The sequence below is a fragment of the Carassius carassius genome, chromosome 10 (genome assembly GCF_963082965.1).
Source record: "Carassius carassius chromosome 10, fCarCar2.1, whole genome shotgun sequence".
In the NCBI taxonomy this organism is placed as follows: domain Eukaryota; kingdom Metazoa; phylum Chordata; class Actinopteri; order Cypriniformes; family Cyprinidae; genus Carassius; species Carassius carassius.
Window position 1 is genome coordinate 7,556,066 of NC_081764.1, and position 27,721 is coordinate 7,583,786.

At 38.3% G+C, this 27,721-nt stretch overlaps 1 protein-coding gene across 2 annotated transcripts; it reads left to right on the forward strand.

Annotated features, from left to right (window-relative positions):
- On the forward strand, positions 1–26,483 carry LOC132151651 (RING1 and YY1-binding protein B). Of its 2 annotated transcripts, none has more exons than XM_059559920.1 (5): positions 1–371; positions 997–1,122; positions 20,380–20,646; positions 20,730–20,825; positions 23,376–26,483. In XM_059559920.1, exons 1-5 carry the CDS (start codon positions 346–348, stop codon positions 23,623–23,625), a joined length of 765 nt encoding a protein of 254 aa, XP_059415903.1. In that variant the 5' UTR covers positions 1–345; the 3' UTR covers positions 23,626–26,483. The 2 variants fall into 2 exon arrangements, with proteins under 2 accessions (XP_059415903.1, XP_059415902.1); XM_059559919.1 differs by lacking the exon at positions 1–371 and adding an exon at positions 426–642.
- Positions 26,484–27,721: the final 1,238 nt, after the last annotated feature.

Consider the following 27,721-nt stretch of genomic DNA (forward strand, 5'->3'; position numbering starts at 1 on the left):
TCAGTCTTTCACAACTGCTTTCTCTCAGCTCGACATGCACACAGCCTAATTACGTTTGGCAATCGGAGAGTAGTGTACTACTATCACTCTATCCGTGCCGATTATTTCTGGCGAGACTTTTAATCCGACGACAGCGGTGATTGGGCGGCGCAGTCACGGGGTCCGCAGTCTCTTCGCCCTGCCTAGAGTCAGTCAGTCAGTCGGGGGAAGGCGAGTCTGCCTGCAAGCGCTTCTCTCTGTGTGGATCCACCATACACACACACGTACACGCTCACGCGGACATTCACACATAATTATTGTTAATTACTGAGCCCTTCTCGGTCTTCTGAGAGTCTGTTTTCCACCATGGGCGACAAAAAGAGCCCAACCAGGTAAGAAAGCGTCAACAGACGGTAGTTTCCGAGGCGATTTTGGTGTCCGCGCGGCTGTTTTGTTTTTTCGCTCGGTGGATATTCGGATGCTTTTCTCGAGGAGTGTTTCTCCTTTCTCTCAGAAACAAGCCCAGCTATGGCGGCTTTCTCTTCTTCACATAGGACTCTCAACACGACTCAGTGCCTCTCAGACAAAGAAATTTTCTTCCTACGGAATACGACTGGCCTCTTCGGAAGGGGGTTTTAATCGAAGTTCACTGTTAAATGGACGGTTTGTGACATTCAATTTCACGCCGTTTACCGACGCGATATCTTTAGCTCGCTGGCTAACGCTAGCTGCAGTGCCAACGGACACCAATCTAGAACCTTAAAGTGTATTATTATCTCTGTTAAGCCCGGCGACTGGGAGCAGTAGAGAAGAACAGTGGCTGGTTAGCGTGAATTTCCAGTATTTTCCGGTTCTAATAAACCGTCCTCGCACGTCATGGCTCGGATTTTCTGTCACTTTTCTGTGCCACTTAGGTTGTTAAACGCGTTCGAGACAGTCTTCAAGGTGTAGGATGTTAGGGGGACAGCATGGAAGTTGACCTTAATAATTTGGGCTTTTTTGTTGTTGTTATTTAAGGCCGAAAAGACAAGCCAAACCGACAGCGGACGACGGATTTTGGGACTGTAGCGTGTGCACTTTCAAAAACAGTGCCGAAGCCTTCAAATGCAGCATCTGTGATGTACGGAAGGGCACGTCTACCAGGTATGGGCATTTACACTGGACTTCTGCAGCATTACAATCCTGATCTCATCACTGATGCAGCTGATTTCGATGTTTTACTTGTTGATTTGCTCTTTAAGATTCAGAGAAACGTCATTCTTCTCCTGCAAGTTAAATGTCATTTATTCAGTCTGATGACTGGCACTAGATTGAGTGTGGCAGCCAGCCTGTGCAGTCATTGCAGTGGCAGGCAAACTTTCTTTGTTCTGCATTAGCTTGGACACAATTTATTGCATTGGATTTGCCTGCAGATGCATTGACTGCAGCTCCATGATCATGCATGCCTGCAGATGCATTCTTGCTATTTATTGCACTGCTGCAGTGTTTGGCTCCTGTCGGATTTCCCATTAAATGCTATGGATGGCATTTGTTGGGTTTGATCAAAGGCATTTTTTGTTTTAGGTGTGTTTTTATGCTGTCAAGCTTTTATAGATACATTTGCTGGTCAGATTCAGATCAGGAAACAAATTTTGTTGGGGTTTTCTGGCATTTTAACCTGGTTAAAACCTTTAAATGTCAATCAGGTGTCAGAAATTCTTCAAAATGTGACATTTATGTTGTAACAGGTCTGCAAGGGTATCAGTTTCTGCTTGTTTTAAGAATTAAAGTAACCTGCTACCCATTTATAATATCTGTTTAGCTAAAGCAGAGACTCAGACGTTAATGTTGTCTTTCTGGTTTGTCTAATTGGATGATTGCATTGCTCTCATGTTTGTGCTGTTCAGTTAGAAGCTGTCACTAACAGGTCTAGGTGTACTCACAAAGGTCATTTAATCATGTTGTTCTCATTCTTTGTCCTGGAAGACTCTACGTTTTGGAGGTCAACCTTATTTGACCCCTTATTTAGAATGTCTGGTTGGTTTTTGAAAGCAGCATAAATGCATCCTTCGCTCCCTATGATATCCCACAAGAATGTAGTGTAACGATGAGGAACAACTTTAATGATACCTACAGCACTTTATCACTTCCTGGCTTACAGTTCTCTGCCATTTCTTTCCCCCAAATGTAATAGGTTTTGAGCTGTTCATGGGATATTCAACTGCCTACTGGCTGGACACTTCAGTATAAGTATTAGGTCTACATTTCATTCTGTTGTACATTCTTAAAAATAAAGGTTCTTTATTGGGAACTATGGAAAAGCTTTAACATTCATGGAAGGCTTCCATTGCAAGAAAGGTTCTTTGAATTTTTTTACATTTTCTTTACATTCGTCACATTTGAACCAAAATTAATTCTTAAATGGCATTGGCTTGAAAATCCTTTTTTTATTATGATGACTGTACTGTGTTTTGCATAATATATTGCATGGGAAATATGTCGATAGCATTTTAAATATGTTAAATAAATGCACATGTGCAGTGCTGGGGTACTCAAGAACCAGGATTGAGAACCATTGATTAAATCAGCAAATTAATGTTCGGTTTGCCTGAAATGCCATTGTGGTCATATTCCTGTAAGTGAGTGTAGCTGTGTATCCACGGTTACTTATGTTCTACGTCTGTCTGGGCTGCACTGCACTTTTTTTTCTTTTTTTTTTAATGTGTGAACCCGCCAACACTTCTCATTAGCTGACTGATGTGGTGTGAACTGATGAGTAATATGTGGCTGCACACAGTAATTCATTTGCTCTTTTACATCCAGTGCTTTTCTGACGTTTGAGGGAAAGAAGAGGTGTTGGGAGAATTCAGACGGCGTATTTGTCAATAACGATTAGTGCGTTTATTCCCTTCGAAACCGAGCACAGCTCATGGATCTGTTCGGAGAAAGCAGGCGTGTTAAGTTTGTGGTAATGACAAAAAAAGATACCATGCATGTCGGGACGGAAACCCCTCTTCTCACTTTCACTGGCAGCAGTCCAGCTTCTATCAGTCTACTAAATAGAAAACACACGATATTGGTGATGAGAGTCGCTCTGTCTCTGTTTGATCTACACTGTCAAGCTCTGATGGATGTGATTGTTTGCTGATGTAAGAAGCCTGACTCCCTTTGTAATGAGGACTAATTAGCCATCTTGTCCATGTTTGATGTATTCCAGTGGTGCACGGGAGGGAGCGTGGGGCACTCGCTGAGAAACGATGCGCTCCCATACAAGTGTGCAGTGGTTTATGCTCCCATCTCAGCATGTTTTATCTCCGTTTCCCCTCAATGAATGGGTCTTTGCGGTGTGATAACACATTCCACTCACCAATTATGTTATCTTTGTTGGTCTTTGGCGTTCAAAGAATGCAGCAACCCCCTGTGCAAGGATGTTTGTAGATAAGCAGTAAATGTTTTTTGTCATGTAAAGAAGGTCTGTTGAAAGCACCATCATGATTAATCTGATTACTGAGCACATTGGATTAGGGCTGATCGATTGTTTTCATGCAGCGTGAACTTGGCCTCTGTGGACTTTTGTAATGATAATTAAAGACAACTTTTTGGGAAAAATGTTAATTAAGCACAATAGTCTCTTTTGCCCATTTGACTCCCTAACAGATCTCATAAAGGTTTGGGTGTTCACTTGTGGACTGGGCAATTTGATGCTCGACAGTGTGCTAATTAAGTGTTGAATGAATTATGTGTTGCTTTCATGCTCGTGTATCCGCAACTTGCAGGATTGTATGAGTTGGTTGACATTTTTGCCGGAGGGCATGTCTCTCACTGTTTTTTTTTACACACAGCAGCTGCACACTTCATAGACTCATTCAGTGTTTGTTTCCATGGCAGTAGAGGTTATCTAGGGTCATGCTACTGTCAACCTGGCAGAAATGTCTACTGCATCACTGTGGGCTTGATGCATGATATGTAAGAAGAAGTGCGGTCTGTATATTATGAGGTAGCACTTTTTGGATTCGAGTTTTCATGTTCATTTTTGAATATTCTGAACTAAAACACTCTTGAGCCTCAAGGAATGCTTAAAATGATCTCTTTCCTCTGAGCCCATCAAAATCTAATTTCCTCAAGCTCCCTGCCAGGTCCCAGCCAAAGTTTTTCCTCCTTTAAACAAGTGTCCAAGTAGTTTTTTTTTTCCCCTTCCTGTTTCAATAAAGATAATCAAATGCAAAGCCACACAACCCTCTACAGACACACAGGCAATTAAATCACCATTGGTTAGTAAATTTTTTTTTTTTTTGTTCGTTTACTTGCCAGACTGATGTACTGTTTATTTTACAAACACATACACATGTTTGTAAAATGGCACAGCTTATTAAATATCTGAAAGTACACTCTTAACATCAGTCAAGCATTATAATATGATATTATAATATGATGATAATCAAGTATCATTTAATGATAGAACTTTAGTAATTTGAATTTAAACTTGGTAACCATATATATGAATGCAAATTAGCCATTTTAACTAAACTTAGGACTGGTGGTGGTGCTTTTTTGGCCATTCCGTTTCTATCTGTAAAAAAATTATAATAAATACAATAATAATAATAAAAATAATAATGATACAAATTCCACCAATAAGAACAATATAAAACGCAATAAGGATTAATGAGCTGCTGGATTTATGAATATTAATCAGGTTGTGTGCATTCTTTTGAATTGATTTGCTCAAAACAGGGACGATAATAGGTGAGCGCCAGCCAATGAGATTGTCGTTTTCGCATTAGTTCTGCCCACTACCAGAGAACCCGGCAGTTCTTAAAAGCTAAAGTATTTTGACAGGAAAAAAACCATAAAGAATATTGTTTACATATAGCTTGTCAATTCTGCATGTTATATAAGACACTTTCGCTTGGTCTCTCTCTTTGCATGTGAGGAAAAAAGCAAAGTGAATGTGAGTTGTGCGCCTTCACACTAGAATTTACTTAAAGAACTGATTTTGCTCTCTTAGATATCCCTCTCAGTTTCTCCTTGGTGTTCGCCCAGTTTTCTTATTAAGCTTTTTATATTTTAACACTCAGCAATAGTGCTGGGGAAAATCAATTCACAGATGCATTGCAATTCCTTTGCGGTTCTGAACTGGTCTGCATTAGATTATTAAATTTTAAAAAATTCTGTTTATTGATAAAGCTTACACAGGACAAAATGTTAGCAGCCTATGTACTTTTATATTTAAAGGGCATATATGTGTTTACTTAGTGCATCAAATACTCAGTAGTTGATCTACAGAAAACAAGACATACTGATTACCATAGTTTAAAGCCATTCTGATGTATTAATTAATTTACACTGAATTAAAGGTTGGAGACCTGCCACTTATTGTATTTCGAATATTGATTGGTCTGACCAAATATTTTACTATGGCTTTTTACAGAATCTTTTCATTGAATTTGACATCTAGTCTCTTTAACTCACCAACGCTTTGCAGAAGGATACCTTGTTGAATTATTTTCTGTATGGTCACTGAATCGAAATTGAATCAAAATTGTGAGATGTTTTAACATTGCATGTTCAACAAGTTTCAGTTGTTGACTGTCTCTCTCGTGTGTCATGTACAGGGAGGCACATTGAGCAAGGAGATTGATTATTAAGTATGTACAAAAAGTCATAGATCTGTTAAGATTATCTGGTTCTTTCCTGATTCGATTGGAAATTGAGGTTTTAAGTGCCTTTTTATCTGCTTGGAAAAACATAATATTGTCTTGACAGTTGATTTGTGAAATCAACAAGGATGGCTTAGATTCGGTGTGTGTAATTGAAGCAGAGATTTACAATCTAGTAATTTTCTCTGCCAATGCTTAGGTGCAGATTGTTGAGGATAATGAAATTACACAATCAGGCTCTGCTAACACTGTGTCAAATTCTTACATGCATCAACAAATGCACTTAGACACACTTTTCGTATCCACAGTTATCAGCATTTAGACCTGCTTTAAACCACAGGCATAAGCTTTTAATCTATACCAGTGTGTTAACTGAGTGTTTAAAACTTCTTAATGAGATTGTAGACATTTAAGTGAATGAGCACAATAGTTGTCTTTCAGTGAAAATAAGAGATCTGAATACACAGATGAGATTTTGTATCTTTAAGAGTTTAGATGGAGGTAATGAATAGTGGTGGATTATTAATATGTTTGCTAGGCTGACGTGTCAAACAATATTTGGCCATTGTGTTATTTGGAATTGGCAGTTTTATGAAGTGAGATCCTAAAAGTCTGAGACCACCAGTTAAATTGCTTCTATTTTAAAAATGTATTTTGGCTTTTTAATTTCATGTAATTAGCATAATTTATTTTGCTTCTGGAAATCTACCAAGAATATTGATGAAAAGTACATTTTAAATACATCTCAGACTTATGGACCTACTCAGGGCTCAACGCTAAGTATTTTTTCTAAATTAAAATTTTTGGCCCTGCCTCAAAAAAATTTATTGTTGCTGTTGTTATTATTATTACAGACCTTTTTTTTTAATTATTTTTATTATTATAATGGTGGGCGTTTACACAGTTGCCTAGAGCAGAGCTGATTGAGGAGATTAAACTCACTCTATTGGTAAGTAAGACTGTCACTGAAGGCTGACAGTCATGCATATGCTCTGGAACAGTGTAATATCGCGGCCCGGGCTATTGGGCAGTCCTTATTTTCAAGCCCTGCCACTGAACCCCATCCTCCCTGCCCTGGTTGATGCTTCGTATTGAGTTTCAACCAAGTGTGTGTGTGTGTGTGTGTGTCTGTTTGAGTGGGCTGAAATTGGCCTGAAAGTGATTTAACAAGAGAGAAATTTCTGGCCATGTGATTCTGAAGGGAGGTAGATGCCAAGGCACCAGGGAGGAGATAAAAAAGGAACCAAAAGAATAGAGAGAGTGAATGAATGTGAGTGTGCGTGTTGTACGTGTGTGCGCTGTGAGGAGGGGGTTGTGGGCCACTGCATGCTGAGTTTGATGGACGGCTCTGTTGGGATGTGCTCACTCAGCCAAGAGCCTCTCAGAGGGAAGGAAGAATGGAGCACATCATTACCCAGTGCAGGGAAGCACTGGGCTCACCCTCATTCGACTCTCTCTGTCTTCCTCCTCCTCGTCTGCCGCATGTCATTCAGTCAGTTGCCATTTGCCTGACTCATGCATATCACGTAACCACAGTCAGTGACGTTCGGTGACCACACTTAATCAGCTAACTGAGTAGGAACTGAAGTTGTTTCGATTAGAGATCGACCGATATGGGTTTTTCTATAGCCGATGCCGATGTTTAGAGGTCAGAGTCAGCCGATGGCCGATATGTGCTGCCGATTTTTAGGGCCGATATCTTGAAGTTTTCCCCTTCATTTGCATGCTAAAATGAAACCCTAATAATAAGTGGATGCACAACATTTCTAAACTTATCATCATTTATTGAGCACTGACTTGAACCATCTCTCGAATCTTAATTTGGTGCACTGCACGGTATTAAAATAAAAAATGTATCCAAAGTTAACCAAACAAAATCAATAAACTGACCAAGTATTAAATATATAAAACAGGTAATATATATATATATATATATATAGTCAATCATTTGCATTAAAGTTTTAGAGCATTTATCAAGTAGAATTTTTCAAGTTTGTTGGAACATAAATGTAAACTTAAATATACATTTAAATAAATACAATTTTAGAAATAAAAATCAATTAAACTGAAAAATATAAAAAAATAAATATATAAAAAATAAATAACAGTAGTGCTGCAAACACACTAGCAACCAGCAACATTTGTGTTTGGTATAAATGACACAGAACATCTAAAGTGCATTCTAATTTCAAACTTACATCGCAGTCTGTTCATTATTAAAATAAAGAACACTCAACCAAACATATAAAAGGTTACACTGGTCAGTTTAAATAGACCGTAGTATACCGGTCCACTCTGCTGTTATTCCAAGGCCGTTTTTGCTCATGTGTAGAGGATGATCTATCTGTCTAGTTTACATTAAATAAATAAAAAATATTATAGTTTAACATTCAGATACATTGCGAATATGGAAACATTTGGATATGTGCAGAACGAGACGTGAGCAATAACCTCCAAATACATCTAGTCAAACCCGCACTCGCTCGTCCTCGTAGCCTATGGATCGGATCATTTTTAGGATCAGCAAAACAAAAAAAAAGGCCAAGACAAATAAACATACGTTTTGTCTTTTTTTATTAACATTAAATTATTAAATTAAAATATATGAAATCAACTTAAAGTGCACATAATATCTTCTTTTTAACATAATAGCCCGACTTCTCATTTTCCAGTGTGCTGTGATGAAGTGAGTAGTTATCATCAAATAGCTCTCCGTCCCCCTGGACGTACACCCTTCTGTCGTGAGCGCAACAGAGGATGCTCGGGATAGTTCATCCACAACTGTTTTCTTCTCCTGTTCATAAAGATCTGGCACAATCTTTTCACTCTAACCTCTTTCCTCATCATTATATCTGACAGGGAATCCAAAATGCACGGGGCGTTCAAGCTCCTCCGTTCCTCCGCTCGCCATTACCACTGAGTGTGGACTGAACATGCGCAACTTTTTTTTTTTCATAAATCAATCCGGGGGTCACGTGTGTGCCGAACCGAAGATATTGATCAATGATGATCCGTTGCACCACTACTATAGTGTGTCATTTGAAAACATTGCAGTTGCGTTTTAAAATACAACAACGAGCACCACGAAACTATTTAAAGAGACGCATTCAGTGGTCTTCCTTGACGGGAAACAGTCAACAAAGTAAAATGATCTCCCAACGTATGGCACGCTCTCTTCATTTTATCAAATGATCATAATCACATCTATTCATTTTATAGTACTACTACTAGCATTTTATTCAGACTAAAACCCCTTTAATTCGGGTGAGAAAGCTTTTTTTCCAAGTGGCTTTTGCACATAATAATAATAGCCTACCACTGCAGACGCATTTTGCAGCATTAAGGTTATTAATTGATCATTAATTTAAACGACGATCGATCATGGAAATTATCGAATATTGACATCCCTAAATACAAATGAGTTGGATGGAAAACTGGTTATTGTCTGCATCAAACCATGCTTCCGAACAAATGTGACAGCTCCAGCACAGCTGTCTCTCCGAGCGCGGTGCTGTCTGTGAGCGGGGCGGAGTAACGTCAGAGACAGTTTACTTTAGTAACGTCACGCTGCAGTGTTTGTTAGAGCTGCCAACTTCTCAACCCCATTTACAGAGTGAAATTCTCTGACTACCTTTATCTCCCAGGACTGCTGTTGAATCTTCCAAAACTTTTGGCTTGGAGTGCTTCACATGCTGCTGCAGCAGCACTTTCCACCGCACCAATAACACGGGGCTGCCAGCCGACGTGCCTGACTTTAAATCGGCGCTACTAAACACGGATATCGGCCGATGCCGATATATTAAAAAAATGACAAATATCGGCCCGATATATCGGCCGACCGATATATCGGTCGACCTCTAGTTTCGATTGAGGGGCGCTGACTCACGGTAGTCTGCGATGCCGAGCGCTGATGAAGATGGTAAGGCAGACAATAGAAGCCGATGTGACTGACAGCTCGTGATATAAGCTGGAATCTGTTTTTGCCAGAGGAAATATACAGCCATTCCAATCTGCAGCTCTGGTTGTAAATAGATGTTAGTGCTAAGAGGATTAGTCCGCTTGCTTTATTACTTGCTGATGTGTTTTTCTATGACATATTGAAATTCTTCAGAGCAGTAAGGGCATGGATTCACAGATAACGTATGAAGGTGATTGCAAGGGAAACATGTTTTTTGTGAACTCACATGTGAAGCTTTTATTTTACAACAGCATGGTCTTTTGGAAAACATGGTAGCTTTAAATCACGTGCAAAATATCAAATCAAGCAACATCTGCAAACAAATCCAGCCTCCAAATATGATTTTTTAAATAACATTTTCAAAAATGTCTAATTTTCACACATTCTTTTTAATGCAGTTTTTTTTCTTCGTTTTTCTCTCAGTGCAAGAAGTCAATCACAAAGGACTAGTTCAGCGCCACAGCGTGGTTTTCTATTTGAGCACTTAACAAAAAGTGCTTCATTGTTGCATTTCCCCTTATTAATTTAGCAGAGCAGACTAGTCTAGACATAAATATTCAATAAATTGTTGTTGAAAAGAGTGCACATTGCACAGCCTTTAACTCGTTCATACTGAATCAAAAAGTGAGCTGTAATTATAGAGGTCAGAGGCAAGGCAGCACTCAAGGGAGTGAACTGGATAGAAAAAGGATAACTCTTTCAGGCCGTTATGTGAAAAGAAACATGACAAGCCTGTGCTGATAGATAGATCCTTATGTGGGCTAAACACAAACATTACACCTGGGTTTGCAGTGTGAGTGATAAGGGCAATAGTGCGGTTTCCTTTGGTGAAAGGTCAGACAACACAGGAAGTCTTCTCTTGGATGGATCAAAAAGAGAAAGAGATGTTTAGACAAAAAAAAAAATTTTATCGCTCGCTTTTTTGCTACTTCTAGACAGGCCCACACAGAAGCTGCTAGTCCAAAATTCTAGTCATATTTTTTTAAAATGACACTGGAGGAACAAATCCCTTGATTGTGTTGAGGAAAAAGCCCTGTTACTTGCAAATGTCTTTCTCTTTTTCTTTTTTTTATTTAATTTTGTTTATTTATTTTGATGTCTATAAAACAGTTTGTGACATTTGTATTTTTAAACATTGCTTAGAAATTTTATTAATGTATGAAATTAATAGAAAATTAAATTCACAAACTGTGTAGTTTGACCTCCTGAGGGGTGTTGATCAATAATTTTCTGCTAAAATAAAATATCCCGCAGATTGCATTTATGTCACTATTTGGTGTTTTTTATTTTATACACTTTGCACTCAGCTAACTGCTGCGTTTTCATATTGCATTTCACGTCCATGTCTAAGTTGAGCAGTTAGATATCATGGCTAGATTTTTCACCACAGCTGAAATCTTCTCCCCAGAGAGCAATTTCCTCAGGGAAGAGAGAGGGCAGAATCCCTCCAGAAGGTGGAGATGAATGTTTAATGTCCTCCACCCAGTCGAGAGCGACAGAACAAGAACCCAGGGCCTGTTCTCTAGGTGCTGGCTTCACTATCTCTGTTCTGTACAGCAGGCACAAAGCCATTAATCGCTTAATAGAATGGCTTATGGGAGCCCGGTCCCAGAGCTTGTTCAACACACGCACACATGGCAGCTTCATCATCCCCTACCAGCAAGACACATAATGCTGCTATGCCAGAGGATCAAGGCACTCTGCGAACTGTCACTGCTCATAACTGTCGCCTTTGCCATGATGTAAGAGGCGAATGATGTTAAATCAAGTGGAGAATCTCACGAATGCTGTCAGGAAATGTCAAAAAAAAATGTAGAGTATTTTTAGGACAAATATAAGTGCTTTGCATTTTTTACATTCAGAGTCCTCCATCTGAGATTAATTAAATCCGTAGGCTCAGTATAGAGTCTGGGTTCAGTTTAAATAGACTTGTCTTTTAAATGACAACAGATTGCTCTTAAGATTGCAGTCTGCCTGTACAGCCATACACAAGTAGCAGATATGTATCCCATTGACCCGATTGTCCTCTCTCCAGGCCACTTTGTGCCCCCATAGCTTGCAAGAGTCACTGACAGTGATTGCCTGGTTATGCTGCACTTGAAATGGAGAGCTGTGTTAATTGAGCACTTTTTTGTAGCCTGTCTTCACTGGAGCGTTCTCTCATTCTGTCTTGCTTCTACAAGCAATCTGTTTTATTTAACGCCACTGTAATTTACTGCACCGCTAACATTTTTGTAACTGAAGCCTAGACCGGAGTCTCACAGAAATGCCAACTGCTCCAGGAATTAAAGAGCCTCCATGTGCGGTGTTATTAATTACTTTTCAGACCAAGGCTTGTTTTTGCACACTCCTACATTTAGAAAATGACCAGTTATATGTTTGAAATTTTGTACAAAATTATATAATGTAATCAAGGTTTAGTTTGGAAATATGATTACATCTGAGTAACACTTTTTTGAATATTCAGCAGAAAGGGCAATAGCTGGTTGCAAAAAAACATTTAAGCTAAGAAAACCCTTCATGATAACCTTTAGTTTTAAATAAAACAAATTCTCTTGGCTTAAGGGCTGTTCGCAACTGAGCCTGGATATTTTGCAGCGAGAAAGTTGTGAAGGGTTTCTGACTTCTAATGACCCATGCATTTTCACTTGGTTTAATCTTGAAGTTGAAGTTTCCCTTTTACTCATGTTGGTTTCTGTCGAGGGCCTGTTGAGCATGAGGACTATGTTTGGAATGGAATACTAGCACCATACTAGCGGTTTACTGCATAACTAATTCATCAAGTGGCATAATTAATTTATCTACTAGAAGTAACTATGAATATTTCACATTTTAAATCAATTTTTGTATAAATTCTTAGGTTAAGAACTAGATTAAATGAATCAAGGAGATGTTTTTGGCTAAATCATGATGTTTCTATTAGGGATGCACGATCATGATTTTCATGGCCGATTCTGCTATCGATTTTTTTACAAGCAAACTGGCCGATGCCGATTTCCGATTTTATTTTTTTTATCTTTAAGCAACAAACAAGAAAGAAGGAAAGTATGCATAAACGAGATGTTTATTTGGTATTTAATAGGCCAAATTGGCTTTTGGCTATTGAAAACAATAACCGTAACCATCTGAAATTAACTGCAGTAACTGCACAGTATGTAGCCTATATTCAATACAAACATAGATGGTACAGACTAGGGCTGAAACGATTCCTTGAGTAACTCGATTACAAAAAATGATCGAGGCAAATTCCTCTGCCTCGAAGCCTCTTTTAATTTATTTTAAATCTCACGTCAGGTTCTTTGGCAGTGATTTTTTTTTTAATGTGACACAACGCGTTTACGTCACCCACAAAGCGGAAGGAGACACAAGTGCTGCTTCCGAAATCGCATACTGCAAGGAGTCAGCAGTGTTTTGATTTGAGAGCGCGGGCAAACGTAAAGAGAACGTCGTGGCGTGTGTCCATTGCGAGATAAAGCTGGCATACCACAACTAGGGCCCAATGATTCCCGCGATGCAGAAAACACGGAGGGAATCGCGGAATCCAGTCATAAAAACGGAATGGCACGGAATTTGCCACATTTTGAATGAATTAATCAAAAATAGATCATTGCACTTACATCAAATCACTATATGGACTAATATCTGTAAATATTAAACCGGAATAGTCCGTTTAAAAATGAATCTTGCATATAGTCTTTGTTAATTAATTCTTTAAACACGGAAGCACGCATGAAGCTCGCGGTGAATTCAGCGTCTGCTGTCTCACTAAATAAAGACGTGAACACATGAACAAAATCTCCAGAACTGCTCTGACAGTCACTTCATGAGCATTTGACCGTTTGATTTGAGTAAAACTAGCGTCACATCACATACACAGAACTGTAAAGGTACGCCAAACCCTTCAAAATAAAAGTCTGGTTAAAGACTATTGTTCAGCAGAATGTACATAGCCTACTACTAAAAAAAATTTTTTTTTTTAAGTTTTAATCACACAACTTTTATTTTTTATAGTAAATCCCATTTGTTTACCAAAAAGTTAAGTAAATTTTAAATAATTAAAAGATAAATTAATGTTTTATGTGTTTAATGTGCATCTCAGAAAATGCTTTATTTAAAACCCAAACTGAATGGCACTTAAATGCACTTAATTCATCTGTCAACTTTATTGTCATTGTTAGCAGTACAAGTACAGACAGAGAAACAATGGGTAATAATTAAATGATTATTTTTGATGTATGCATTGCATTCTATGCATTTAAAAATAAAATAAAATAAAAATTCTAAAAAAGGAAACTTAGTTGTTAATTTTAAGAGACCCAGGAGTCTTATTTTCTCTTGCATAATTAATATTGCACTTTAAGCAAAAACACATTTTATCCGATTACTCGATTAATCGATGGAATTTTTGGTAAAATACTCGATTACTAAAATATTCGATAGCTACAGCCCTAGTACAGACATCAGCATTTAGCTTTTGTTTTTGAATTGGGTTGAAACTACATAGAACTGGCCTTAAATGAAAACATTAACTGTAACCATGTGAAATTTAAAGGCAACAACTGCATAGTTCTACAGTCCAAACAACACAATCAACACACATTCAATAAGAGGTTTCTTAATCAGCCTTCAGTATTTGTTTTAGTTTTTAAATTTGGTTTTAAATTAAAAAAAGGTCTTTACCAGTGAGACTACATAAAAGTATGCTATATAAATGATTCCAAAATGTTAAAATCAAATAATGTTGGTGCGAATAAAACAAAGATGCAAAGTGTTTCATTCATCCAATATAAAAATAAAAAATAAAAAAATAATTAGGGCAATGATTCACATCTATATTTTTTTACTTGAGCCAATAAAAAATAATTAACTATTGTCTCAAGTTAAAAAAATATAGATGTGAATCATTACCCTAAAATGTTTTAATTGGATGAATTACATTTTTTTTCAGTGTGCCACAGCAGGTGATTTTTAAATCAAGTCGATGTAAATTTAAGGTAAAATAAAAATAATCATCCTATACAGAACTGATGTTTACTTCTGGCTTTTCAAACCCGTATGCAAGTTTTACTTTATAAAAAAAAAAAAAAAGCATTTCAGTTTTGTCACAGTTTAGTCCGTTTCGTTTCTCATCCAACACGTGAGAAGTTGATCTGAACATCCTTCACAGGGCACGGACCGGTACAGATACGCTCGCGCAGCTCCTGCACTTCTAGTGCTGAACGGCTGCCCGTGTCCTGCGCACAGATTTCAAAATACTTCCTCATAAACGCATAATAACGAATGATTACAATGTAGAATGTGCACTTCCGGAAAAATCTGCAAAAAAGACCAAAAACCGGCCGATTGCCGATCGCGTATTTTAAGCAAAAACCGTCCGGTTCCGATTTATGGCCGGTCAACCGGTGCATCCCTAGTTTCTATGTTCATTGGTCAAACTGTACATGGCAGGACAAGACAAGTCAAGTGCATTGCACTGCAATGTGGGATACAGTATTGTACAGTGTTCTATATTGAACTGCAGATTTTGTCAAATTTTGGGTGTTCAAATCTTGGGTGTTCTATGCTTAAAGGAAATGTACTTTGTACAGTATACTATACTGGAGAAATATGCATCATTTATTTTGATGCAAATGAAAATAAGCCTGTGAGGGAGAGAGATGCCGACCATTCAGTAGCTTGCAATATTTGTCTTAATGTGTAATTTTCACAGCACGTGTTCCCTGTGTTTTCTAAATGATGGAAACCAAAGTATACAACAGTGCATTGTCCCTCACAGCCTCATTTTCATTCAAGCCAAATTAAATGTGACATATGCCCTGATTAATCCATAGTAAGAGTAATATGGTTTTCCAAAACAACCACAATGGCCTGTCTCACCAGCTTCATTTAGGTTTCCCTCGACTTGGCATCGTCTGTTTGGTAATGTGAGTTTGGTCCGTGTCCATCTCAAACTGTGTGCTGTTCCACTGGAGTGAAGCCACCTGTGTTCATACACGAGACCCAGTCAACAGGACGAGGTTGTGATGAGGCGGTCATGTGTCGATCAGTAAATAATGCATTGTGTGGTTTTTGTCGTGCTCCGGGAGTGTTGACAGCAGGCTTGACATGCCAGTGAGCTCTCGTGGCTGAGTTACAGCTGGCACTGAGTCGTAGTTCAAACGCTCAGAAACTCTGCCTGTTTCTGTCTTGCTGTACTGCCCTGATACAAATCTCCACTGAGGGGAGGTTAATCAAATCAATCACGGGCCTGTCCGGTGCTAGACTCCAGGGCTAACCTCAAGTTAGAAGGGATTTTTTGATCCCCCTCTGAAAGGTAAACTAAGCCAAGTCCCTGTTAAGTGGAGGATTGTGTGCTTTTGACAAATCTCTGGTCTGGATTAGAGCGAATTCCAACAGCGCTCAAGGTACTACAGGTGATGGACGGATGTCTGTGGCTTTCAGCACTGGTGTGTGATGAACTGATTGTTCTCGTAGGCCTTAGTCAGGGTAACACCATATTTATTTTTGACAGGAATGAAAATGAGACAGTGTAGGACTAAAATACAGTCTGTTCAATGGATTTTTTTTTTACTGTTGGATAACAACATATCGAAAGTTCTGCCTGCGAAATGTCTTTCTGAAATATTTCAGTAGACAAAAACTCCATAAAACAGTTTCAAAGTTGAGAGTTGTGAAAGTTACGTGACTTAGGACTTTTATACAGTGCATGTCATTGTAAAGACTGTAGGTCTATCCCTGACAAACCCCTTTTCATCCACATTATATTCAGTATGGTGTCTAACCTGATTAAGATGCAGTTGTTAACTAGCTAATAAATGACGTTGCCAGAATATTTAATTCATAGATGCTGGCAGATATCTGTGACATCCATCAGACACCTAATTACTCTACAATTTTCATAGTCATGAAAATAAAGAAAACTCTTTGAATGAGAAGGTGTGTCCAAACTCGGACAATAAGTCGCACCTGAGTATAAGTCGCACCAGTCCAAAAATACGTCATGATGAGGAAAAAAAACATGTATAAGTTGCACTGGACTATAAGTCGCATTCATTTAGAACCAAGAGAAAACATTACCATCTACAGCCGCGAGAGGGCGCTCTATGCTGCTCAGTGTAGACTACAGGAGCACTGAGCAGCGTCTCTGGCAGCATAGAGCGCCCTCTCGCGGCTGTAGACGGTAATGTTTTTTCTTGGTTCATTTCTCTCGGTTCATGTCAAATTAATTTTGATAAATAAGTCGCACCTGACTATAAGTCGCAGGACGAGCCAAACTATGAAAAAAAGTGCGACTTATAGTCCGGAAAATACGGTAATTACTTTATTAAATTGGCATATCACTCTTTTTCCCATTTATTGAAAGCCGTAAGGCATGATAAGCTTTTCATCATTTCGTGTTAGTTCATCATCTTTGTTTTTCTTGCCTTGACCAGCACAGACCCAACACATACTATTCCCACATGCTCTGAAAGATGCTTTACAGTATCTTTTGCCAGCGGGCCTTGAAGCTCATCTAGATTTCTCACAGAGGTTGTATTGATTGTACTTGTGCTGGCCTCATGAACATGATTCCCCATTATAAGGGATAGATTGGCTTCACTTTGGCCGGTCTCTTTGAGAAAGGCGGCTGTATTCCATCAGTCATAGGGAGTGAAAGAACCATCGCTATCTAAGGGCCACAAGTTTTCTTAAAACCTCCAGTGGGTTATCTATTGGTTTTGAGTAGAAGGGCATCAACAGGACCAATGGGTCTTAGGATCACTAGAGCAGCTTCTATCAGTACTTAAACTGTATTCTGATTATTTTTTATTCTGTGACCACTTGCGCTGCTAACCAGGCACAACATGACATTCTAGTGACAACCTGTTGCAACAAAGGCTGTGCTTTGTCATCACTTTCCAAAATGTTAGAGCATGACTTTCATTTCAGTCCATACAACGGCACAGTGCAATGCATTGGCCAAGCATGTTTGTGCACTTGTATAGATCATGTGTCTGGCCTTTATCTTTCATTCGTGAGTTTTGGAAATCTAACCACAATCTAAACACCTAAACATTCACAACTGTGATTGATCTGAAATATTGAGGTGAAGAGGACTCCCAAGTCTAAATGTTTAGACAAAGCAAAAACACTCATGGGCTTTGGCTCTTCCCCCATGATCGAAATCCTGTGTTACCCCCAGCTATTGCCAGATGTTGGCCATTATGCTTGAGGAACGTGAGCTGGCTCAGGCTGCATGGTGCTCTGCCTCAGATCTCAGACACAGCCCCTCTGCTTTTAATTAACTCCACACCGCACTGAGGAGAGAGAGACTCCAAGACGCAACCATTACAGAATGTGTGCATGAGCACAGAAGCGCAAGAAAGGTTTCCTCAGCTACATAGATACCATTAGTAAAGGTTCTTATAAATCACTTTGTAACTGGTAAACTGTGTATTTATGGTGCATAGGAGAATTAGGGATGGGTACCGAAACCCGGTATTAAAATGGCCCCGGGGCTAAAGACCGTATTATCAGTAAGATCTGACGGTATCGGTTCTGCTCTCGGTACTGGAGGGAAAAAATTAATGTACTATGTATTTTTGCTTAATAATGTTATCGTGCACATTTTATCTCACCAAACATTTCTAATGTGCGATCATATTAGACGTTTGTCTGTGAGATCTGCGAGATGTCTGTCAGTCACACACACACACCACAACGAGCGCGGCGCACGCACAGACATAACAGTATGAGAACTCCCGCTTAATAATAAAGAGTGACGATGGCGAAGAGATTTGTTTAATAATGTTATCGTGAACATTTTATCTTACCAAACATTTCTAATTTGCGATATTAAGACGTTTGTGTGTGAAATCTGCGAGATCTCGCACACACTTTCAAAAGGGCATTATGTGCAGACAGAGAAATGCAAAGTTTTCGAATGCCTATCACAACACAAAGTAACACAACACAAAGTACTGATAAGAATACCGTTAAAGTACTGGACCGTTAAGCAGTATCGGTCAGAGTATTAATACCGTTAAAACCTTAACGATACCCATCCCTAATGAGAATAGATGAATATATTGTGCAGTTTCTTCTCAGCCTTTGTTTCATGTTTGCGCTTTTTGTAAATGAAGTTCACACACTGAAAAAAACAAATGTGGTGAAACAGTTGACCCATCACAAAGACCTGCCACCTTAAGACTGTTTCTATGTCCGACAAGCTATGGTGCTCTCACGCCACACATCATGTTCTCACGCAGTGAAAAATACATTGCGGAGCAAAGAGGAAATTGACAGACAAGACAGAGCAGGTTACCTCAGACCTCAGTACAAGCATCACGTGGAACGATCATCTCTTCCTCTTTACTAGTTATAGCACTGTCAATCAATCTCCTGGGCGAAGGGTCAGTTTACACTCAGAAATTGCAAGTGAAATAATTTAAAAAAGAAAGGGCATCTAACAGTTTAATTAGACATGATATTTTGAAGTAGAAAAACTGAAATAGTATTTTCTTGTAGAACACTGCTATATTAAAAAATATGTTTCATGTGTATCATGAAATCGACAAGTTTGAACTTTTAAATGCATAAAGGTTATCCGAAAATATGTAAATACCTGATATAAATATATGATTTCAGTAAATGGCTTATAGTTGGGTCTGATCCGCACACAAAGCTATCATATTGCTTTCGTAATACTTGAGATCAAGTTGTGTTGACTATTTTTATGGCTTTTTTGGACAGCCTGTGAGTGTAAAAAGCTAATAATAATGATGTTTTTGACCATTTGAGTAAACTTTTTCCCCTCTATGCGAGTTTTGATGAGGCTTGGCTTGTTTGTTTCAGAGGTCTATTGGATTGAAAACCGCTTTCTTTCTGGTTTTTGGCAAATGAGGCCAAACCTTCTAACTAATCTGATTAGTCCCTGTCATGCTGCAAATGTCCCACCCTATGATCCTCACAGTCATTTATTAAAGGAGTAGAGTAATGAGATTACACATTCAGCAGACCCACACAGCTGGCGATGGGCCGTCATCACATTCAGGAGACCAGTGAAAGGGTTTTAGTCCCTGAAATGCTTCCAGAGGGCTTTATCTGGCTAGGTATGTCTTAATGCCCTCACAACAATCCAGAGAATCTGTGCTTTAAAATGGTTTTGTGTAAACACTGGCTGAGGTGGATTACATTTAGATGTATGATGAAGAGCAGACGTGTTTTAGTACTGTACATTATTCCAGTGAGAGGTGCTTGATATAACAATTTGAGTTCATTTAGCCTTGACCACTAGTTGCAGACTTTGCTGTGATCTGACATAGATTTGATTCATGAATAGTATGTCATCCAGTATTTTTTCAAAAACAAATAAACAAGGTTAGTTATCTAATCTTTTCCAGTCTTTTAGTGATTATTTATCAGTTCTAGATGAATGAATAGGTTTGCTCTAAGCAAAACAGCCTCTTTCTCTTTCAGTCAGTTTTTAGTGGTTTATTAAATAAAAGCATACATTTTGATCACTCTAATGTTCTGTTGACATGGCTAATTTGAAGAGACATGGCTATACTTTCAGAAAATTGTGTATTTTAACATGTATATCCTGGCTGAGTGCATTTCACCATAGATTTCTGCATTACTGTAAATGCATTGTTTTGCAGAACAGAACATTAATTTAAAAAGGATATATTACTTCAGACTTAAGATATTGCATTTCTACTCCATAATCTCCAGATTCGGCGGTTAAGTGAAGAGTTTACTTTACTTGTTTCAGTGGAGTTAGTGCTGCTCTGGTACTGACTATTAACTCGGTTCGCCCCACAGAAAACCCCGGATAAACTCGCAGCTGGTGGCACAGCAGGTGGCCCAGCAGTACGCCATTCCTCCTCCACCAAAGAAAGACAAGAAGGAAAAGCCTGAGAGGCCTGAGAAAGATCGAGCCGAGGGGGAGCGTCCCGATAGAAATCCGCATGACAGCGAACACACGGACAAGGACAAGAGTGAGAAGGAGCAGCCTGACAAAGAGAAGAAGGACCGAGAGAAAGAAATCACCCCAGCCGTCATCAAGAAACCCAAGAGCAAAAAGAACAAGTATGTTAGTCACCAATAAGAATGTGAGAAATTCAGATTTTCTGCTTTATGGCATGTGTAACCAGAAAAGTTTCTCTTCACAGACCCAAGTCAGACAGCCATCAAAGCCCACCCAGTGATCGCAACAGCATTCAGTCCGGCAAATCCACAACCAAGACCAAGAACTCCCATATCTCCAGGTAACTCCCCTTTATCTTTGTATGCATTCTGTAACGACAAATCCGCACTGTTTCAAGTTTGCAGCAAAGTTTGCAGTCAGTTACCCCTCTACTGTAAAGTTTTTTTGTGTGTGTTGGTGGACACAAGATGTATAAAATGAAATCATATTTCAATTCAAGTTGAATTGAGGCTGTTCTTTGATAATGCTGTAGAAAGGCTGGTATTGTAAATTAATATTTTCTTATGTATTTATCTATTTTTACTCTTTTGTTCACTCTTTCTTTTACTCCCTTGTTCTTTCACTCTTTCATCCTTCCTTCCTACTTAATACCTACATACTGACTTGCCTACCAGTCAACCAAAATAATTTTTTATATACATATTCCTGCTGTCTACTAATAGTTTATCAAGTTAGTGTAACATGTACACTACAGTTCAAAGGTTTGTAGTCAGTATAAATTCTTAAATTAATAATTTATTCAACAAGAACACTTTAATTTGATCAAAAATGACAGCACAGACATTTATAATTGTACAAATAATTTGTTTCAAATAAATGCTGCTCTTTTGAATTTTCTATTTATCAAAGAATTCTGAAAAAATAAGGATAATAATCTGCTGCTTTAAATTCTCAAGCTCATTATAGCAGGATTGATTCTAATTTGGTGTCAGTGTTTTTACGGAGTGTCGATTTACACTAAGTGCAAATAGCCTGCCTTGTTGGTTGAAGCTATTTACACTAACGCCGCCCACCAACACTGCAAAAGACAACCCATAATCATCAACTCCAGTGGCACAGATACAGGTAAAATGTGTGACACATTCATTTTGATATGGTCGATCTGGGTTCAAATCCGCCTTTTGGCGAACTTTTTTTCCTCCCCTTTCAAATTTAAAATCATATCAGAAAAGCATTTATTTTCATTGAAAATGAAGAATATATTCAAAAAGTTGAAAATAAAGTATTGGGTAGGGTTAGGATAGGTGTAGGGAGGGCTTTATTGTCCCAATAAGGTGGCATTCATTTAATAATTTGAATTAAAATTACAATTTACACTCCAAGTTAATATTGTATACTGTTTTACAGTGTACTTCAATACTGAGGTGCAGATAATTGCCAGTATTTGCTATAAATAGTAAACTTTTAACATGGTGTAAATAGAATCGATAGCTATTTACACTTGGTGCAAATAGCCGCTGCAATGTTTTTATCGTTAATCAGCTGGAAAAAAATCATTCTGAACGTGATTCCAACGATATTGTTTATCTGTGCCTTTATCGATATAGCTGTGGTGTGGACTCAACAATGTTTAGAACTGTATCTTTATCCTTCTCTTTATAGTTATCATCCTTGGTGTGAACAGGCCTTAATCCTTGTAGCGTTTTGGGCTTGTGGATCATTCATGTTGGCTCCCTACTCCACAGGGATCCAGACTACAACAACAAATTTGCCAGCATGAATTTTGTTACAGAAAACAACTGAGAATATTGGTTTCTGTGGTTTAATTACTCATTTTGAGGGTGCTGTTCAGGTGGTGGTTATTTCTATTCTATTTCTACAGATTTATAAAGATGCTTGATGCAGTCATTTAAAAGCCAGAGTAATGGTATTGCAATAATAATAATAACTGCTTTTGAAGGTCTGGCTTGAGAATGTGTTGTAAGTCACACTGACAGTGAACAAAGCTGGCAGACAGCAATGACGAAAGTCACTGCAGACAGTGCTCTGATTTCATGAATGCCTTTCTCTATCTGTCTGCATGTCTTTCTCTTTCTGTCTGAATGAGCGAGTCGTGGGCTGATCTCAAATGAGCAGCACAGTTTTACTCCCACACACGCCCTGTTGGCTGCCGTCCCACCGTTCAGTTTCTGTCTGCTTCTGCTAGCAGAGCTCATTGTGTCACATTGTCTTGGTGGCCTACTAACAACTGAGGCTAATGCCAATCAATGAAATTTAGCTTTGTGCTTTTGCCATGCACACAACCATGGAAATATGTCTCCGTTTTTTGACAGATTTTGAGGTGGGCATTTTGTGTAAATTTGTGTGTCAGTTTGGGTAATGTTTATCGTATGAAATTATTAATGCTGTTCAGTGTTAATCTTGCTGATCACTGTTAATCTTTGCCTGCGTTCTTAGATTCTGATGTTTGGGAAAAACATTTCATCTCAAATTTTTGAATACTAAACTAAAGGGAATGTTATTCCTAAATGTTAGCACTACTTATGTTACTTATGTTAGTTGCTTTTGTCTTTTTGCATGCAACGGCCATACCCCTGTCCTTTTCAGCTTTTAATATCAAAATCACGCAAATACTGTGGAAGGTGAAATGCTGGACTTGCCCCCCATTATCCAACCATAGAATTGTTTGTTATGGACGTGACCAGAGAGAATCTGTAATGTTTTTACTTTGCAAAGAAGACATGACACATGAATTGTATCTTCATTTGATAAATTGAAGCCACAAATATACAGCCATTATCAATTTTTTTCACATGATCAAAATTGCGTTCTTTGTCGCATTACCCTCCTGAATATTTCTCTCACTCTCTCCCCATCTCCAAACCTGCAGGCCCAAGCTGAAAAACATTGACAGGAGCACAGCCCAGCAGCTGGCCATCACCGTGGGGAATGTCACAGTGATCATAACAGACTTTAAGGAGAAGACCCGCACCTCCTCCACCTCGTCCTCCACAGTGACCTCCAGCGCCAGCTCTGAACAGCAGCACCAGAGCTCTGGCTCCGAGAGCATGGACAAGGGCTCATCCCGTGCTTCAACACCAAAGGGAGATCTCTCGGTCGGGCACGATGAGTCATTCTGAGCACCTCGGACGCTGTCAAGACAGCAGGGATGTACTTTGCCTCCACTTTCCCCTCTCCTTGCCCTGAGTCAACTCGTATTCATTTCTATCATTGAAACAGGGATGTAAGGTCCTTGTACCCACACACACTCAACATAACTACACATACATTTGTGTGAATGGTGCAACCATGGCGGACCATTGATTTTCCCTTCCTGGAGACATCCCACTCTTGTATGTATTGTATTATATTTGTATGTGGATGTGCAGCTGAATCAACATTTTTTTGTTTTAAAAAAATTATATATGTAAATGTCCGTGGTGCACAATAACCACCAACATTTTAACTATTCTGGACCATTATTGCTCTAATTTATTATGTTGCATCTTTGTACCCTGTTTGTTTGTTTTTTTTTTTCGGATGGACCGTTTTTCTCAGCTAAAGTAGCCAACAGCTCCCCTTTAGTGCTGAAATGATTTTTCTGAAGATCCCCGAGAAACTTCTCACAATGGTGCTAGATACACTGTGAAATGATTTCACACCATCGAAACAGATCCCTCTGCTCCTGGAAACAGTGGAAATATTTGTGTCCTGGTGTCATGACGGCTGCATTCTTCTGTTGCTTTGTTTTGGGATCTTTTTTCCTTTTTGCAACTGATCTGGACATTTGTGCACTGATGGTCCTGAGATCTGGTTTCGTCAACATACTGAACGTATGGTGTTTTGCATCTGGTGTGTTATGGAGAAAACAGCTGCCATTCACAAACTGCAAGGAGAAATTGCAAGCTTGATGTGAGCTATGGATTTGATCGTTCTGAGGTGAATTTGAGCTTTCTCAACACTCCCTTGGCTTAACATCCAGTTTTGCAATCGTAACCGCTTTTGTTGTTCTTTATGGTCTACATATGATGTATTGTAAAAACACTAAAAGGTCTGTAGGCCTTTAATTTTGAAGAACTACTTTTGTTTTATAGTTATTTTTGATCGAAAGATACAGATTTTAATCTTAGGGTTTTACTCTGCCTTGTTTTAATCTGAATACAAACTTGTGAAGTTTTTTTTCCCCATAATCTACAGAAATTTAGATGATGGTAAGCAGTGCAGTATTTACTAAAACAGTCCCAACTCTAGAAATAAGTGATATTGTGCTGAACATGAACTGTCACTGAATGCATGGGAAAACTCGCAAGCATTCAGTACTAAAATTTTTTGATTTGTCACAATAAATTGATGCAAGCATGATTTCATACAATATTCCCGCTCCCCATTAACGCAAGATGTCTAGCAGGCAGTCCCACACATCTCAAGGTCAGCACATCTTCCCTATTGAAGTGTATTAAACTTGTACAAAGTATGTGTATATGATATGAGTTTTATTTATTGAAGGACCAAAGGAATTTGATATTGAAGACATGCTAGACAAATGAATAATTCAAAATGTAATTACCATATGTGTGATATAACATTTTAATAAAGTCTAATATAATCCATTTCAAATGTGTAATTCTTGTCCTCTTGATATATGCAGAAGATTTGTATACTTGTAAAGTCATAGACATTCATGTCAAGTCTGTAAAGACAAAACTGACTTTTGTCACTGTACTGCGTGTTAATTCTGTAACAGCATAGAATTATTACAGTAAACTCCCATCAAGCTGTTTTTCCCTTTCACAAATTGTGCTTTTAAGCCTTTGTGTTGTTTTGAAATGAAGAGATAAATGGACAATATTATTGGCTGGCAACTTCGACGCTTTGAATAGGTTACTGTTTTTGTTAACAGAAGTAGACAGACTAAAGCATTATGTATAAATGAAGACTTCACTGGGTTGTTTTGTGAGGGTAACCATGTGTCTTCTTTATATATTTGTGATGTTAACCAACCAAAGCGGTATTGATTGTTGGATACAAAGCATTTAAGTTGTATTGATATTGACTTTTTCTCACCCAATTAGATCAGTGCAATTCAAGATAGACACTTCGTAAAATCTTCTTTTTCTTACAAGTATGCAAAGTAATAACCAGAATGGGAGCTGTTTGACAAATCACAAATCAATGGGGTGTTAATTATTCTGCATTATTCTGATTACTGAGATTTTACTACATTTTAACCCCAAACGTCATCAAATGTGCAATGTATAGCATAACGCAATGTTTCGTAAAATTGTATGAATATAGCCATTTTTTCACTTGCCTTATCCGCTGTCAGAAACAGTTACCTGAATTTTGTAAAACTGTAAAGAAAAAAAAAAGAACAATGAATTGTATGTTAATTTATTTTGATTTGAGGAGAAAAAACGATTGCTGAATTTAAACCGTGCTTATGTATAATTCAAAATGGTGTAAAAGCCAACGTAATAGGCTATGAATGGCAATGGAGTTTTTACGCGCAAGCAGCTCTGTTCTTGTGTACGACTAGTAACCTTAATTTACTGTGTAAAGATGGTTACTTTTTTTTTTAGCTTTCTTTGTCAGAAACCCAAATATAGAATGCTTGTTTACATATGCTTTAGCGTTAACCTTGTGAAATTACCGTGTACCTGTATAGTCCTGGCTTCTTAAATTTTGTCAGTGTCTTGTAAAAATGCCTTTACAATTTCCTTTTGCATAAGAAGTTTTAATTTTGTAAGCAAGAATCTATTTTTCTCCTCATTTTGTTTCCTTGCTCATTACTGTTAATGAAAAAATTGTGGATCTCATTAATTTTTTTTATTGATCACTGCTCCTTGTCTATGGCTAATACAGGGCTAGCATTCAACAGACTTCTGGCATGTGCACGACTTTGCTTTTAGATGCTTCTTCATCATATCCCTTGCTTCCAGTAGAAATGTCTATTGATGCACTTTGCTTGGTTTTTTCCACAAATAAAATGTTCAATTTATCAATGTGTAGATTTTGGTCTTTTTCATACAGTTCATCTTCAGCACACCCAGAGCTAAAATAACGGATTAATACAGTGACTGTTTGGTATTTTATCTAATGCAATGACATTTATACATGTTAAGTGCAGCTTAAGTGTGTGGATACTTTTTGAACCACTGTCCTCTGATGACATTTTGTAGGAAATAATTTGGCATGCAATATAAAAAACTTCTTCCTCAGCATGTTGAGTGATGTGTGCTGCTCTGATAGTGAGTCCTGGTGCCCTGAGGGCTGCTGGGAGCTGTCTCATCTGGGTCAGAATACAGCTCTCACTCCTCATGTAAAGCACTGACACTAGACCCAGAGGGGTCAAGTGCTTTAACCCAACTGAGATAATCAACTCCTTTTCTCTTCCTCTAGCTAAATGACTCGCATCAGTGTTCCCAAATGCATTGAACTGGACAAATGGTGGCTTCATAAAGCTATGGCCCTGACTATTGGAGTGCATTGAACACATACTTCAATCATTGCTGCCGACATGTGAAACAGTCAGGGATTTCCAATTTAAGACTAAAATAAGACATAATATGAAACAAGATGGAAGACAGACTTGTATACAGACACATTTAAGATGAAAAAGTGTAATTCCTGTGACACTAGTACCACAAAACAAACAAACAGAAAAAAATATTCCCAAATATGCCCCCATCAGCCATTGATCGATCCGAAAGTGTGCTGCAAAGCTGAAAGAATTTTGGATAGTCACTGAATCAAAATGTACTTAAGTCATAAAATAGTGTTACAAACATGTATTTTCCATTTATGTACAGCAAGAAGCATGATCTAAATTTTTCATCATCATCGTTATTCAGCACAGTGCATGGCATGTGACCCATTACATACAGTAGATTAAAATATGCTAAACCTTTTGTTTTCACATTTTACCTCAAAAAACACCTTTGTAAACCTAGCAATCTCATAACATCGTCTTTAATAATGTTATCTGCAGATGCTTTTAATATATATGTCAATATATGTCAAAATAGCATGTGACGCTTGTGTTGAGTGCTGCGTTGAGGCCCTGACAGGTGAAAGGGGTTTAATGCTGCTCATTGGCTCTTCACACGTGATAATAAGTCTGAATAAGCATGTAAAAGTGGTCAAGTTTGACTTTGCATCTGATTATTCACGGTCTCGAAACCACTTGTCTCCATCATCACCCAAAATCTGCCATAATCCTTCAGCTGCATTCACTAA

Coding starts and splice junctions, on each gene's coding strand:
- LOC132151651 (XM_059559919.1), top strand. CDS start 458: ATGCTTTTCTCGAGGAGTGTTTCTCCTTTCTCTCAGAAACAAGCCCAG. Junction 643..996: donor AGTTCACTGTTAAATGGACG/GTTTGTGACATT, acceptor TTGTTATTTAAG/GCCGAAAAGACAAGCCAAAC. Junction 20,826..23,375: donor AAGAACTCCCATATCTCCAG/GTAACTCCCCTT, acceptor CCAAACCTGCAG/GCCCAAGCTGAAAAACATTG.